The 13,230-nt window shown below is 43.3% G+C and overlaps 1 protein-coding gene across 3 annotated transcripts in view; it reads left to right on the top strand.

The window, feature by feature from the left end:
* Positions 1-13,230, top strand: part of LOC109988989 (glutamate receptor ionotropic, kainate 5-like) — a 176,628-nt gene that overhangs the window by 112,640 nt on the left and 50,758 nt on the right. For all 3 annotated transcript variants that reach the window (XM_065948216.1, XM_065948217.1, XM_065948215.1), the window contains exons 4-5: positions 6,721-6,885; positions 11,933-12,030. In XM_065948216.1, the coding sequence (XP_065804288.1) occupies positions 6,721-6,885; positions 11,933-12,030 (263 nt within the window). The remainder of the gene's footprint in view (positions 1-6,720; positions 6,886-11,932; positions 12,031-13,230) is intronic.

The following is a 13,230-nucleotide window of genomic DNA, read 5'->3' as shown; positions in this document are numbered from 1 at the left end:
TCACACTGAAACTGTTTTCACACGTCTGCACTCCTGAAAATATCAACAGCTCCTGAAGTTCTCCTGATCTGGTTGCTCACACATGTACCTCACTGCGGGATGAAGATCCCTGTGTCCAGATTTATTGTTCATTCGGTGCCATAATGTTGATGACGTGATGGACAACACGAGCGTGAGTCGGTATATTGTGTTTTATTTTGAAATTGATCAGACACTCTGTGCGTTTCCTTGTCTGACTTCCTGTCTGGGTCGATCTGTTCTGTTCACCTTGACGCGTGCTTGCAGCATCTCCCGTTTAAAAATAGACTCAGTGAAAATTTTAAACGTAGCATAGCGTAGTGTCGCTGCTGGCATGCTCTGGTTAGGACTGCAGCGCTCGCTGTGGAAACAGAAGCACTGACTAAAGTGGCAGCAAATGCCGCTGTAGTGCGATATGACCCTGTTTTCCTAGTAGGTAATTATTGTGGAAACAGTGACATTTGTCAGATTCCCCAAGTTTATATAATTTGAATCTTCATACAAAGCAGGATATCATCATCCTAACGTCCCGAAGAATGGCCATCATTTGGTTATGGTCGTTTGCTCCCTGCAGGGTGTCCTGCATGACTGTATGACATCAATGGTGGGTGTGGTTTCAGGCTGCATTCAGAGGATTGTATTAAATACATGAATTATAGTGTTAGAAATAAAAGAAGGTCCTAAAATAAATCTTCATCAGCGTGCAGGTATTCTCTCCTCAGGCCAGATTAAAAATCATAAATAATGTAGTGAAGGATTTTTAACAATTCAGCAGCATCACTGTCCTTCAGCTGCTGCAAGAAGCCGCCATGAATTATTTCTACCTGAGCAATTCGTCACTCTGAAGGAGCCATTAAACTCAATTCATCAATAAAGATCTCTAAACGATAGAAGAGACGGTGTGTTTGTAGGTCTGGAACTTAAACGTCGTCACAAGAGTTTGTCACAACAGGACAGATTTCACTTTAAAGCTTTAGAAAATGTCCTTTCACATAATTTTAGAAGTTCAAGGACCAATCAGTGAGACGTGTAGTGAGTGAAATGATAAAGTGACCTCACTATATGATCAGACATTAAGGAAACATGCTATGTTGAAGTGCTGGCTTCTCTGTCAACAATGCAGCAGTCAGTATGTCCTCCTTCTAACTTTAGATTCTGGTCCTGAATGCTCTGGATTTGTTTGGACCAGTGAAGGTAGGCAGTTTAAAGGCCCCCCAACACGGCCGTTTTGGACGCCCCTCTATTTGCCAGATATGAGACCAGTTATCAGGTGTTGAAGCGATGGAAGCGGGCAAGAGAACTGGTTCAGATAGAAGTGATTGTACCCGACCTAAAAAGCCTCTGCATGTTTCTAATAAGCTCCACGAGCAGAAACGTGCTCAAACTAGGATCAATATTGGAGATGATTTTGAAAAATGGAGAGAGGTTAGAACACAGAAAGGTTTACAGACTGATGCAGAGTTGACTAAACACTGAAGCTTCAGTGTCCACCACATGGCAACCTGCGTGAGCATCGAGTCTAGAGAGAGCGGGGGGAGACAGCTCTCTACAATGTTTGAATTTGGACTGCAGTACCCATTTTAAACACTAGGTGTCAGAGTTACAGATTGCTCCTTTAAGGTGTCGCTTTTGGAGGAGAAACCAAACAGAATATAAATTCTATAAATTAAGTGGTAAAGAGTTTGTTGTCCTCTGTGCAACCTTAGAGCGTCGAAGCTTCAAGATTTAGGTCGGAAATGTTGCAGTAAAATAAAGAAATTCATAAATGTTTAAAACTGTGATGAGAAGAAAAGACTCAGAAGTGATGCAGAGAGAAAGAGAGAGAGGACCCAGCGGAGAAATAAAAGTGAAAACACTCCTCGATGGCCCGCAGCTTTAATCTGGAGGATTCTGCTGTTTGAGAAAAGCACCGTTTTTAACAAACACGCCCTGCAACTCGTCTTTAACAAAGGATCTCTGCTAAATGACTCTCTGAAATGACAACTGCAGGGCTCGTCTTTTGCTGAATGTTTTCTCGAAAGAAACATGAAAATGTATCCTATAACGGCCCTTTTTGATTGTATATAAATCATAATGAAATGGATGATTCCAGATGACAACTGACAACTCTTAGTGATAAAAGGACAATCTGTGGATTCCAGCATGAAATTACTAAACTATCAAACGTTTATCCTAATTTTTTATAAAACCCCATCCTGGAGAAGTGAACCATAAAGCTCCCGTGCTTTGGGTGTGTACATGGTGGTTCCCCTTGTGGCTACATTTCCACTGCAGAGACGAGGAACCTTCAGAGGAACCGGAGCATCCCCTCTTCTGGGACCGGAGGCTGAATGAAGATCTTAGATTCAGGCCTGCTCATCTTGAGTCATCTACAACTTGCTGCAGTGCATCGTTCTTACTGCTAAATATAATGTATATATACCGATGAGTAAGCACGTAGCATTAACGGAGCGGAGCTGATGGGCAATGCATGAGGATCTGTTTGAAGTTCTAGGTTAGACCCTCACACAGGACCCCCGCTGACTGTTGAAGAGACAGAATCCTTAAAAAAAAAAGAAACCAGAAAACATTTACTGTTGTTTTCTATGGCGTCAGTAAAAATGACATTGCTTTCTCAAACATCAGTGGATGACTTGTCTCATGTTGGAAAAGCAGAAGAACACAAACAGAAAGAATCTTTTTGTCAATCTAAAATAGTTCCAAGTCCCGGGTGTTAGACCCACAGACTGTAAATATGAATGTTTGAAGCCTGAGTGACGTCACCCATCTGTTCCTGCAGGGGGCGCTGATCGATGTCCCATGTATGGCGTTCTCCATGCTGGAAATGCTGTCTCAGCCTAACTTTCAGTCAACCTAACGACAGGCTGAGAGCTGGAGCTGAGGCGGTTTTTAAGCCTCCTGACAAACCGTTACACCGCGCCCACCTGGCAATCAGGTCAGCTACACGACTTAATGTGAATAACTCTTATGAGCGTGCAAATATTTTCTAATGAGCAGTAAACACAAAGTGCAGCCGGGGCTGATGGGATTGTTCTTAGCTCTGCATTTTTTTTTCATCATATTCCAAAGAATGAGAGAAATATTCTGACCTGATGGCAGCTTCAGATCAACATTAGAAAAAGAGTTGATACAAAGAGTCCTGAGGAGATAAATCAATATCCTGCCGATACTTTGGTGGTCGTTCTTCAATTTGTTGGTCCGACTTCCCGTCTGGATCAAAGAGAGGATTGTTCTGTTGCTTATTTCAGGATTCATGTGACACAAAAAACCAAGACATTAAAACAACAAATAAAATCCTCACTTCTTTTTTTATCTGCAAGAACAACTGAGATCTTCAGGGAGCGGTTTACCCGCCACATCGCAGCGCAATTCACTTAAACCAAATTTTATGTGGTCACGGCGAGCCGCTCCGAGTAAAAATCAATATAAGTGTTAAATATGGGCACAAACTGGCACACACACACACACACACACACACACACACACACACAGGGGCGATGTGTGCGATGAGGAGTGTTGTTTTCCTCTGAAAGGACAGAAGCCTCCAGAGGATTCAGCGCTGTGATTCCCGCCTCGGGCAGACGCAGCGATTTGTTGTTTTTAGTCTCTGTTTTGTCTTGTCTCGTTGAATCTGTCGACCCACCTGCAGCCCCCCAGAGTCCACTCCTCCTCTCTGATATCAGAGGATGTCAGAAACATGAAGTGACAACCAAACCTGTTAGTCAATTTTTGTGAAGTTACACCGCCTCTAGGGGGTGAAATAAAATCAGTCTTTGAAGCGCCGTGAGCCTCGATAAAAGCAGTTTCATTGCCGAGTCTCAGGTTGAATCCAGAACTAAGCACAGCGGCGGTGCTCCGACTCGCTCCACAGCCTTTTTACATAAATACAAGATGACGTTTCTGCACCGGCGGGCAGGAAGGCGTTTCAGCACCCGGGTAAAAAGTGAAACAGCATAATTTGATATTAAATGTGAGTGGAGCTGGTTCTGCAGCTCGGAGCGGGTAAACAGAGCTGTCAGGAGGTAATTTACAGGAAACAGAAGGGAACACAAAGAGAGGAATAAAAAGAGAGCAAACGAGTTCATCGTGGACTGTAACAGCTGAGGTCAGAGCAGAGAGTGTAGCACTCTGCATGGACACAGTGAGAGGGACGAAGCATGTGTTTACGGACAGACGTATCGACTTTACTTCCTGAATATTTCCACAAAGTTTGACTCTTTAGTCTCAGATATCTCAGCCGAAAACATGATCCTCCTGACTCCCTTTATGTGACGTTTTGCAGGGTCAGAGCTGTGTGGTCAGGTTAGCAATCATAAATAAAGTGACATCAGTCATCTCTACCAGGTGGGAGAGGGATGGAGCTGATCCCATTTGTTATTGGGCAAGAGCTTGTGGGTTACACCCTGGACTGGTCGCCAGTCAATCACAGGACAGACAATCTCTCACATTCTTAATCAACGTAACGCAGCAGATTGTACACTCCATTCATGCATCGGGAAATACAACAACGTTTAGAGATTTTTTAGGGTTCTCCAGATCTCAAACTTTGACTTTTGTGTTGGAGTCAGATTCGACCAGGAGGATCTGTACTTTGACTGAAATAAGAAAGCTCTGTTCTTTGTCCAGCACTTACTGTAAAATGATTGGTTCGTGTTTTGGCTCCGCCTGACTCATGAATGGTAAATGTTGATGAGATCGAAAAACAAAGAAGCTTAAAAAAAAGCTTAAAGCTTCTGAAATCACTGAAAGACAAGAGGGCGACCGAGGACAGAGTTCAAGTGTTTGACCGTCTCTGATCATTTCATCGTCTCTCCCTGCAGCCTGTGTGTGTGTGTGTGTGTGTGTGTGTGTGTGTGTGTGTGTGTGTGTGTGTGTGTGTGTGTGTGTGTGTGTGTGTGTGTGTGTGTGTGTGTGGTCGCAGTGACCCAGAGAAGCTGATATATAAACACAGATACTGTTTGAACACTGCTGAGTCTCCTGAAGAAGACTCTTTATCTGCACTCTCATCTTCCCCTCCCGTCCCTCTGAGCTGAGCATGCTGGGAAAGGTTCCTTAGTATCTGTCTTTAGCCTCGAAAACATCTTCTCTCTTTACAAATCAGACAAAAGAGGTGATGAAAAAAAACACTGCAGAAGTAGCTGACGAAGCAGCAGAGTCCTCTACACAACAGAAACTATAATGAGAATATGTGTCTTTCTATCAATGCTACGTGTAGTTGAACAGAATCTCAATCTGAACTAAAGAGTGGAGAAGAACATACTGGAGAACAGGAAACATAATGCAGCAGGTTCATTAGAGCACGGAGATCGTAGAGGTGGCGTGCAGACAGTCTAATAAACACGGAATAAACGTCACCACCCCCTCCCAGTCGCTCCAGGTGAATTCTCCTAATTATATCCTGCTGCGTTCTCACTCTGACTTCCTGCAGAATAAATACAAGGAGGCTGGAGGAGAAACTCCGGATAAAGTCTGATAGAAACATTCGGCTGTTTGTGTTCACACATGCAGCTCGTTGTGCAAATATCAGGAGATTTCTGCAAGTGTGAAAGCACTTTGAGTCACATGTTTTCTGACAGCTGAAATCACCGTAAATCACAAAGTAAAGTAATTCATTCTGTAAATCACAGACTATGAAGTGACCAAAAGAAGGTGTGTCCAGTTAATCAACTAATTAAACTCTGTTAACTATTATCTGTTAACAAAGACGTTAACTTCCATATCAGTTAGTCTAACTCCTTTAACTGAAGGTCAAATGAACAGTATTATAAAATCATGTTCCTGAGGAGTTTCTCTGTGAAGGATCGCAGTATTTTTCTATACTGTAGAAGCACAAAACACATCCCGAACAGACCCTGCAGTAGAGCTTCTGCTTGTTACTGAGACTGAGCTGCACATTCACTTTGATTTTTAGACGTGTTGGGCGGCATGTTTGCTCTGCAGCAGAACAGCTCAGCGTCCACTGACACGGGGAAATAAGAGACGGATGAGTTACACAGAAACAAGTCCGTCTGGTCTGAAGGCCTGAAGTTTTAGACAAAGATATAGACTACTTGATCGTAAAATTCGTGTTCCTGGGCGATCATATTTTTAGTCTTCAAACAGGCGAGGAGGAGAAAAAATGATCTGTTTTCTCTTTTCAGCCATCGGGTCCTCCCCTAAAGTTTGTAGATGGAGAAAACAGAAACCATCAACAGGTTGTTGTTCTTTTTTGCTTAAAGCGATTTGTTCCTGTTGACGACTAGTGTTTAAAATGGGTACTGCAGACCAAACTCAAAACATTGAAAAGAGCTGTGTCCCCTGCCCCCTCCTCTCTAGTCGATGCTCACGCAGGTTGCCATGTGGTGGACACTGAAGCTTCAGTGTTTAGCCAGCTCTGCATCGATCTGTAAACCTTTCTGCGTTCAAACCTCTCTCCATTTTTCAAAAGCATCTCCAATATTGATCCTAGTTTGAGCACGTTTCTGCTCGTGGAGCTTATTAGAAACATGCAGAGGCTTTTTAGGTCGAGTACAATCACTTCTATCAGTTCTCTTGCCTGCTTCCATCGCTGCAACACATGTTGGTTTCATATAACTGGTGATAACTGGTCTCATATCTGGCAAACAGAGAGGCGTCCAAAACGGCCGTCAAACCAACAGGTGTTGCAGCAGACACTGAACACATTCCTCTATTCTCAACCTTTACCTTCCTGTCTCCCTCCAGCGGCCATTTTGGATGACCAGTCAACGTGCGGTCGTGGTGAGCGTCTGGCGCTGGCCTTGGCGAGGGAGAACATCAACAGTCTGATGGAGGGCCCCTCAGAGGCGAGGGTGGAGGTGGACGTCTACGAGCTGTCAAAGGACTCCCAGTATGACACTACAGAAACCAGTGAGTAACTATCAGCTCATTTACTCCTCGTCTTCATCGTGAAGTCACATGATTTTACTCTGACATTTTGTACTGTGAATGTTCAGTGTGAGGAAGCAGAGCGGTAAAACATCCACCTTCATTTACCAGACAGGTCGACGGTGAAGCGGGTGCACATGTTTCCTCCACGCTCTGTGAACCTGCACTTTAAAAACCACACACAGTTAGACTAAAGGCTGAGATGGGCTTTAAAACACCTGGAGACACCGTGATCCATGTTAACACTGTTAATACTTTCAGTCTTCTCTCAAAGGCAGGGGCGATTCGAGAGTCTGTCGGGGGGCCGGGGCAAAAATTCAATGGGGGGCCCCTCCGACCAGCGTTCATCCCAAAAACGGCCGCCAGTGTCCCAACGCTTACTCCTCCTCCTCTTTCTTTTTTCACTCCCACACAGATAATTCCTCTTCATTTCCTTTCGGTAACTTTCATTGACAAACTTCGGTTTTCACAGCATGTGATGCTTTGCAGTGCATGGAGTGCGGTCATATGGGGCCCCATTAGGGAGGTTTCCTACAGTCATTGCAATTTGCTGTGGTTCAAAGATTGTCAGCCCTCGGGGGGCTCCTTATGGCATGGGGCCCCCAAAGATGCACATGTAATGGTACGATGTTGGATGGTTTCTTTAAACAAAAGATAGACAGGTTTTGGTGTAATACCCCGGACGTCGTTTCCTGCCGCTCTGAACGAGACTTTATGAGAACTTGGCGAGACTTGGCCAGGTGTGTTTCAGTGGATCGTGAAGAACGGCCCTTTTACATGGCTTCCTGTTGATTCCTGTTTTTTTTTATTGAAGGATTTTTTAAATTTAAAACAGAAACAGGCAATAGGAAAAAAAACTCTAAACATAAATTATTCAGAAGCTATATGTTCCCAAGCCTGTCTGCAAGTTCCCACCCCCCCACTCATGTTCCCAGTTTTGTCCATACATATATCCACACAAACCTATACACAAATACATACACATCAATCAATAATAATTGATTTCCTGCATCCATGTTGTCCTAAATATGTTCATGTTGTCAAAAATAAAATATGGACTGACAAGCCCCTTATTGGTGCCATAGATAACATAGGACCACATGCAAAATATTCACAAATATTTAAAAGGGTTGGTCTGGTGTAAACCTCCTTGTGACATAATATGTTGTCAATGTCCCACATTTTAAAGAGCAATTGTTTTGCCTGTATACATTTTTAGTTAGACAATACAGTATTTTATAAATTCCTGCCTGTTTATATATGTCTCTAAATACATACATATACACATATATATACCCACACCCACACATACATGCATACACATACTCAAAGTGCACATATATATATTCATACATTATTATTATTATTCCCCTTTTCTTTTTTCTTTCCATTCATGACTCAAGAACAGTTGTCCAATCGCAGATCAGAGTCAGTAATGAGTCATATCATAAAAGAGAGAAAAGGGCCCCAGATTATGTCTTATTTGCACACAGCATCTATGTTGCTGTATATGACTCTTTCCAGTTTCGTTATTTTTCCAAGTGCATTATACCAGTCTAGGGTGGTGGGAGCTGAAGCGTCTTTCCATCTACAGTATATTAGCTTTTTAGCGACTGCAAAAGTTGTAGTTGCTGTTAGTTTGAGATTCGAGTCTGATCCACCCAAAAGCTCTTAATTTTTATACAATCCCAGACCATGTGCAGGTAGGTCCCTGTCTCAGAAGAACATTTCCAGCAGGTAGCCAGGTATCCATTTTAAACCTTTTTTTTTACCTTCTAGTCATTTGGAAGAAAAACCAAAGAAAAGTCAGAGGTTAAGAAATGTCAGAATTATCATTGAATATGTTGGAAGAAAAAAGCAGCTCTTTGTGAATCTACCTCAGGCTGCCTTTCAGGGCTTTTGTGGCCAAACTAATCGATCATGTGACGACTCCTGTCTCCCTGATGACTTCCTGTTTGAACATGGCGGAATGGCTCATCACATGCATGCGGCACATACGCACGTATGTGTGATTATTTCCTAAAAGTTCCACGCGTACACACGCATGTGTGTGTGTGTAAGTACTACACGCAACCTGACTTACTGACGCACGCACGCATGCTTTTTTATTCGAGAGAGAGAGTTTAGATGTGTGTTCGCTGTTTTACATGTATAAATTGTTTTTTATTGCCCATTAATGAGCGAACGGTTAACTGATGTGAAAAAGTAGATGTTCACTGTCTATCTGTGTTGGCTGTAGAAAAAGTTTCCCCGGATCGTATTTTCCGCGAAAGATCCAGGAAGTGACATTTTATGCACGTTCTCAACGTCCTACTCACTCCGCTCCGCTTACAGAGATCAACAGTACAAACTCATCACACACTCCCGGTCTTCACCTCCACAGCCAGAGGCCGACTTCCACACACTTCTATCCGCTCTAGGAGCTCTCAAAGGCGGACAATCTCATCACGCACTCCTGCTCTCAGCCAGTGCCTGCTGAGACTGAATACAAACACACAGACTCCTTCACAGACTTTCACATGTGTATGACCACTTACCTCCTCTGTAAACATTATGCCGGTAAATATCCAGTGACGAGCAAGCGACGGAGAGGGAGCAACAGGCTACTGGTGCAGTTCGCCTAACGGCCATGCGGTATCGCTACAAACGCAGTATTTTTGAAAGTTACATACAGCCCCTTTAAGGTTCATCACAGATTAAACCTGCTCACGTGAATATGTTGTCACAAACACACAAAGTGTCTATGATGCAAACAGTCATCGTCAGGTATTTCACTGTCAGGCATCAAATGTTTCCAAACCAACAGACTTGAATTTATCCGTCAGTGTTGATCACTGCAGTCTCCGTGTGGAGTTCAACTTCTTCAGCTAAGTAAACTCAGTTAAACCACTTTTGATATGAGTCTGGCAGTCCCTTCTTCTACTGCACCGTTGTAACCTTCTCTGTCTCTGACTTTTTATGCGCCATGAATCTGTGCTATCTCCGTGGGTAAAGAAGCACTTTAGCGCTGCTCCGTGGTAATCCTCAAAACAGACAGCTGCTGCTTCGGCTGAGATTTTAATAATTTATTACTGGGTAAATAAAATGTGTGTAAACGTCTCTCTTTAAGGCTCTCATCGTATATGTCTTGAGACTCAGCGGATAAAACTTAAGCACGCACACACACACACGCACATACACACACACACACACACACACACACACACACACACACATAGAACCATAGAGGATGTTAGCACACACGTACGAGTACAAACATGGTGCACATTTCAATACTTCTGTTCTTCTGGTTAAAGTTTGTTCTCATATTTTGATATCAGGTTTGATTCTAAAATGTTCTGAACGTCACGTAATGATATCTAAACGCTTGAGAGGAGGATCTCTTTGTGCCCTTTTTTTCCTTTCATGAAACCAAAAAGCTCAAATTTCATCGTTTGATAAACAAGAAAAACTCCTGATTACTCTGTGAAGCTTTTTAAATCGAGACGAGACGAGTACAGTTCAGAGCTGGATCAAGTCAGTATGCTCCACTGATTCTGTACGTCGTCTTATGTATTTTATTGTCTCTTTTAAAGTGGCTGTGCTGGTTTATTTACTAAATATCAAATGTGAATGAAACAGAGTGAGTATAAACAGCACATGTTTGTAAATGTATCGAAGACATCCATCTTTAAATCAGGTATAAAGTGCAATCATACTTAAATGTGAAAGCGCAAAAAAAAGGGGTTTAAAGAGCCGATTACTTTTAGCAGGAGGGAATCAGTGGTAAAGCAGTGGTTCTGGACTGGTGGGTCGGGACCCAAAAGTGGGTCGCAGAGCCATTTTCAGTGTGTCGCAAATGCTGTCAAAAAGTCCATGAAGTGCTTTTTCAAACAAGTTTGTTTCATTCAGTTTCTTTGTTCTATCACGCTTCTTAACGTCTGAGGTCCAAACTGCACAATTTGTCTTTAAATAAATTTGATTGATTGAAAATTATCAAAAAAATTGGGTTGCGATTTTTTCATGAGGGAGTAGTTGGTGGGTCCAGAGGCTCGACCAGTTGAGAACCACTGATCCAGTGTTGCCAACTCCTCAGTAAGGAAAGTAACTATTGGCTGTCCTAAAAGTCGCTAGAAGTCTCTAAATGACGTCTTCACCTAATTTGCATAATTGTGTGCGGGAACAGCAGCAGCTTCGTGGCAGTCTGGACGCAGAGTGGTGTGGGTCTCCTCTCTGCTCTCTGACTGCAGCTGGGTCTGCAGCGCGAGCCTAGACCGACAGCCTGTGAGCGCTTTTGAAAGGGGGGGGGGGGCTCACGGCAGCACCCACTGCTCGTTGAGGACAGTAACTGCAGATCAATACGTGCTTTCACGTCAGTTTCTTAAACCAAAAAAGTCTCCAATAACACCAGAAAAAGTCGCTGGATTTGTCGCTAGTAGCTGTTGACAAAAAAAGTCTCCAACAGGATTTGGAAAGTCGCCAAGTTGGCAACACTGATCTAAAGAGTTGTCTTCAGGCACTCCATATGGCAAGAGGCGGGGTTACACCCTGGACTGGTCACCAGCCAATCACAGGACTGACATATAGAGAGAGAGACAACCAGCCACACCCACATTCACACCTACAGACAATTTAGAGTCACCAGTTAACCTAACAAGCATGTCTTTGGACTGTGGGAGGAAGCTGGAGTACCTGGAGAGAACCCACACATTCATGGGGAGAACATGCAAACTCCACACAAAGAGGCTCCTGCCAGATGGGGATTCAAACCAGGAACCTCCTCGCTGTGAGGTGACAGCGCTAACCACTGCACCATCTAGCTGCCCCTTTTTGGAAGTTTTCATCACATCTTTTTTGAGGACATTTTTGTCTGAAACTTTCAAGATGTTTGTCAGTAATTGTTGTAAATGTTAAGGGATCCCTCTCCACATGAAAATTTAAATTGCTCTGGAGCTGCTGGATGAAGAAACAATAAGCTCTTGTTCAAAATGTCTGCTTCAAATGTCCTGTTAGTATTTTATTTGAGACAAACCTTTGTTTTCTCCCTCAGTGTGTCAGATACTTCCAAAGGGCGTGGTCTCTGTGATTGGCCCCGCCTCCAGTCCCGCCTCCGGTTCCACCATCAGTCACATCTGTGGGGAGAAAGAGGTGAGTCCGGTCTGGCTCTGAAACATGACACCTCACTGTGTAGCGTCTGTAATGCAGCTGTAACTTCTCAAACACTGACAGATTCATGAGGCAGCCATTTTCCTGTGACATCACGCTCACTCCGGTGACCTCACATGTCATCATGTCATAATTTTAATCGTGTTTCCAGGTCATAGGTCATTTAAACATCTGACATGTAATTGTCGTTTCACCATTTTCGCGTTGTTGAGAAACTCCTGAAACAATGATACTGAAATAGAGAGAGGTGCAGGAAGTGCAGCTTTTGGTGCATCCATGTTTTCTCATGTCTCATCCCATCTCATCGGTTTCTGCCTCGTTACTCTGCAGCGGCGCTGGAACTAAAGCTGCACATTTAAAGGTTTAACTCGTGATTAACCATTTACCCGCCTGAATAAATCTACACAAGTCCATCTCCGTCTCCCTCTAATCCTTTAAATGTCACATCGTCTCCCTCTGCCCGCACGGCGCTCTCTTTACTTGATTCTCTACCTGGATTTAAAATAAGCTCTGCAGATCTGAAGTGAGGCCCGGATGAGCTGATCATAGTTTACTGTTTGAAACCTGTGCATGTGTGCAGCAGGTGAGCGGACAAGCGGACCCTCACACGGGACATTTGGCCTCTGACCTGCTTCTTCATTCCTCACTGATGTGATTAATCTTTCAGTTTGTCATTAACATTTCAGCGTGAGTGGAGCCTCTGTCCGTCACAGAGGATCTTTGCTCTGTGGAGATTAAAGAGAAACTTGTGTCTTTGAAATTAAAACCGTCACTCTCGTAAACCTACAGAGGTTTTTTGATTGAGACCAATACAATTTTTCTTCTGCCCAGCTGTTCATCTTTTTGGCTCCATAAAAATAAACTCTGAAACTAAGTTCCGGCAGTAAAAGAGGTGATGTCCAGGTGTCAGCTGTGATCAGCTCTGGAACAATCTTTAAACTTCTGATGGTCAAAGATGTTTCTTTAAAAGACAAGATTTAAAACCAGGTTTTAACTTCTTCTACACTCTGAGTGTTGTGTTGCTTTGGCTTTACTTGTTCACTATTTCTAAACACGCTGATATTTCTGTTCATGGTTGACTTTACGACCCAGTGAGCACTAGCCAGGATTTGAACGTTGATATTTGGTTGACAGCAGGGTTAAATCAAGTCTTAATATCCAAGACTGCTAGATTACAATCAC

The sequence above is a fragment of the Labrus bergylta genome, chromosome 19, assembly GCF_963930695.1.
Source record: "Labrus bergylta chromosome 19, fLabBer1.1, whole genome shotgun sequence".
In the NCBI taxonomy this organism is placed as follows: Eukaryota; Metazoa; Chordata; class Actinopteri; order Labriformes; family Labridae; genus Labrus; species Labrus bergylta.
Note: the sequence above shows the minus strand (reverse complement) of the source record. Positions and strands in the feature narration are given on the sequence as shown.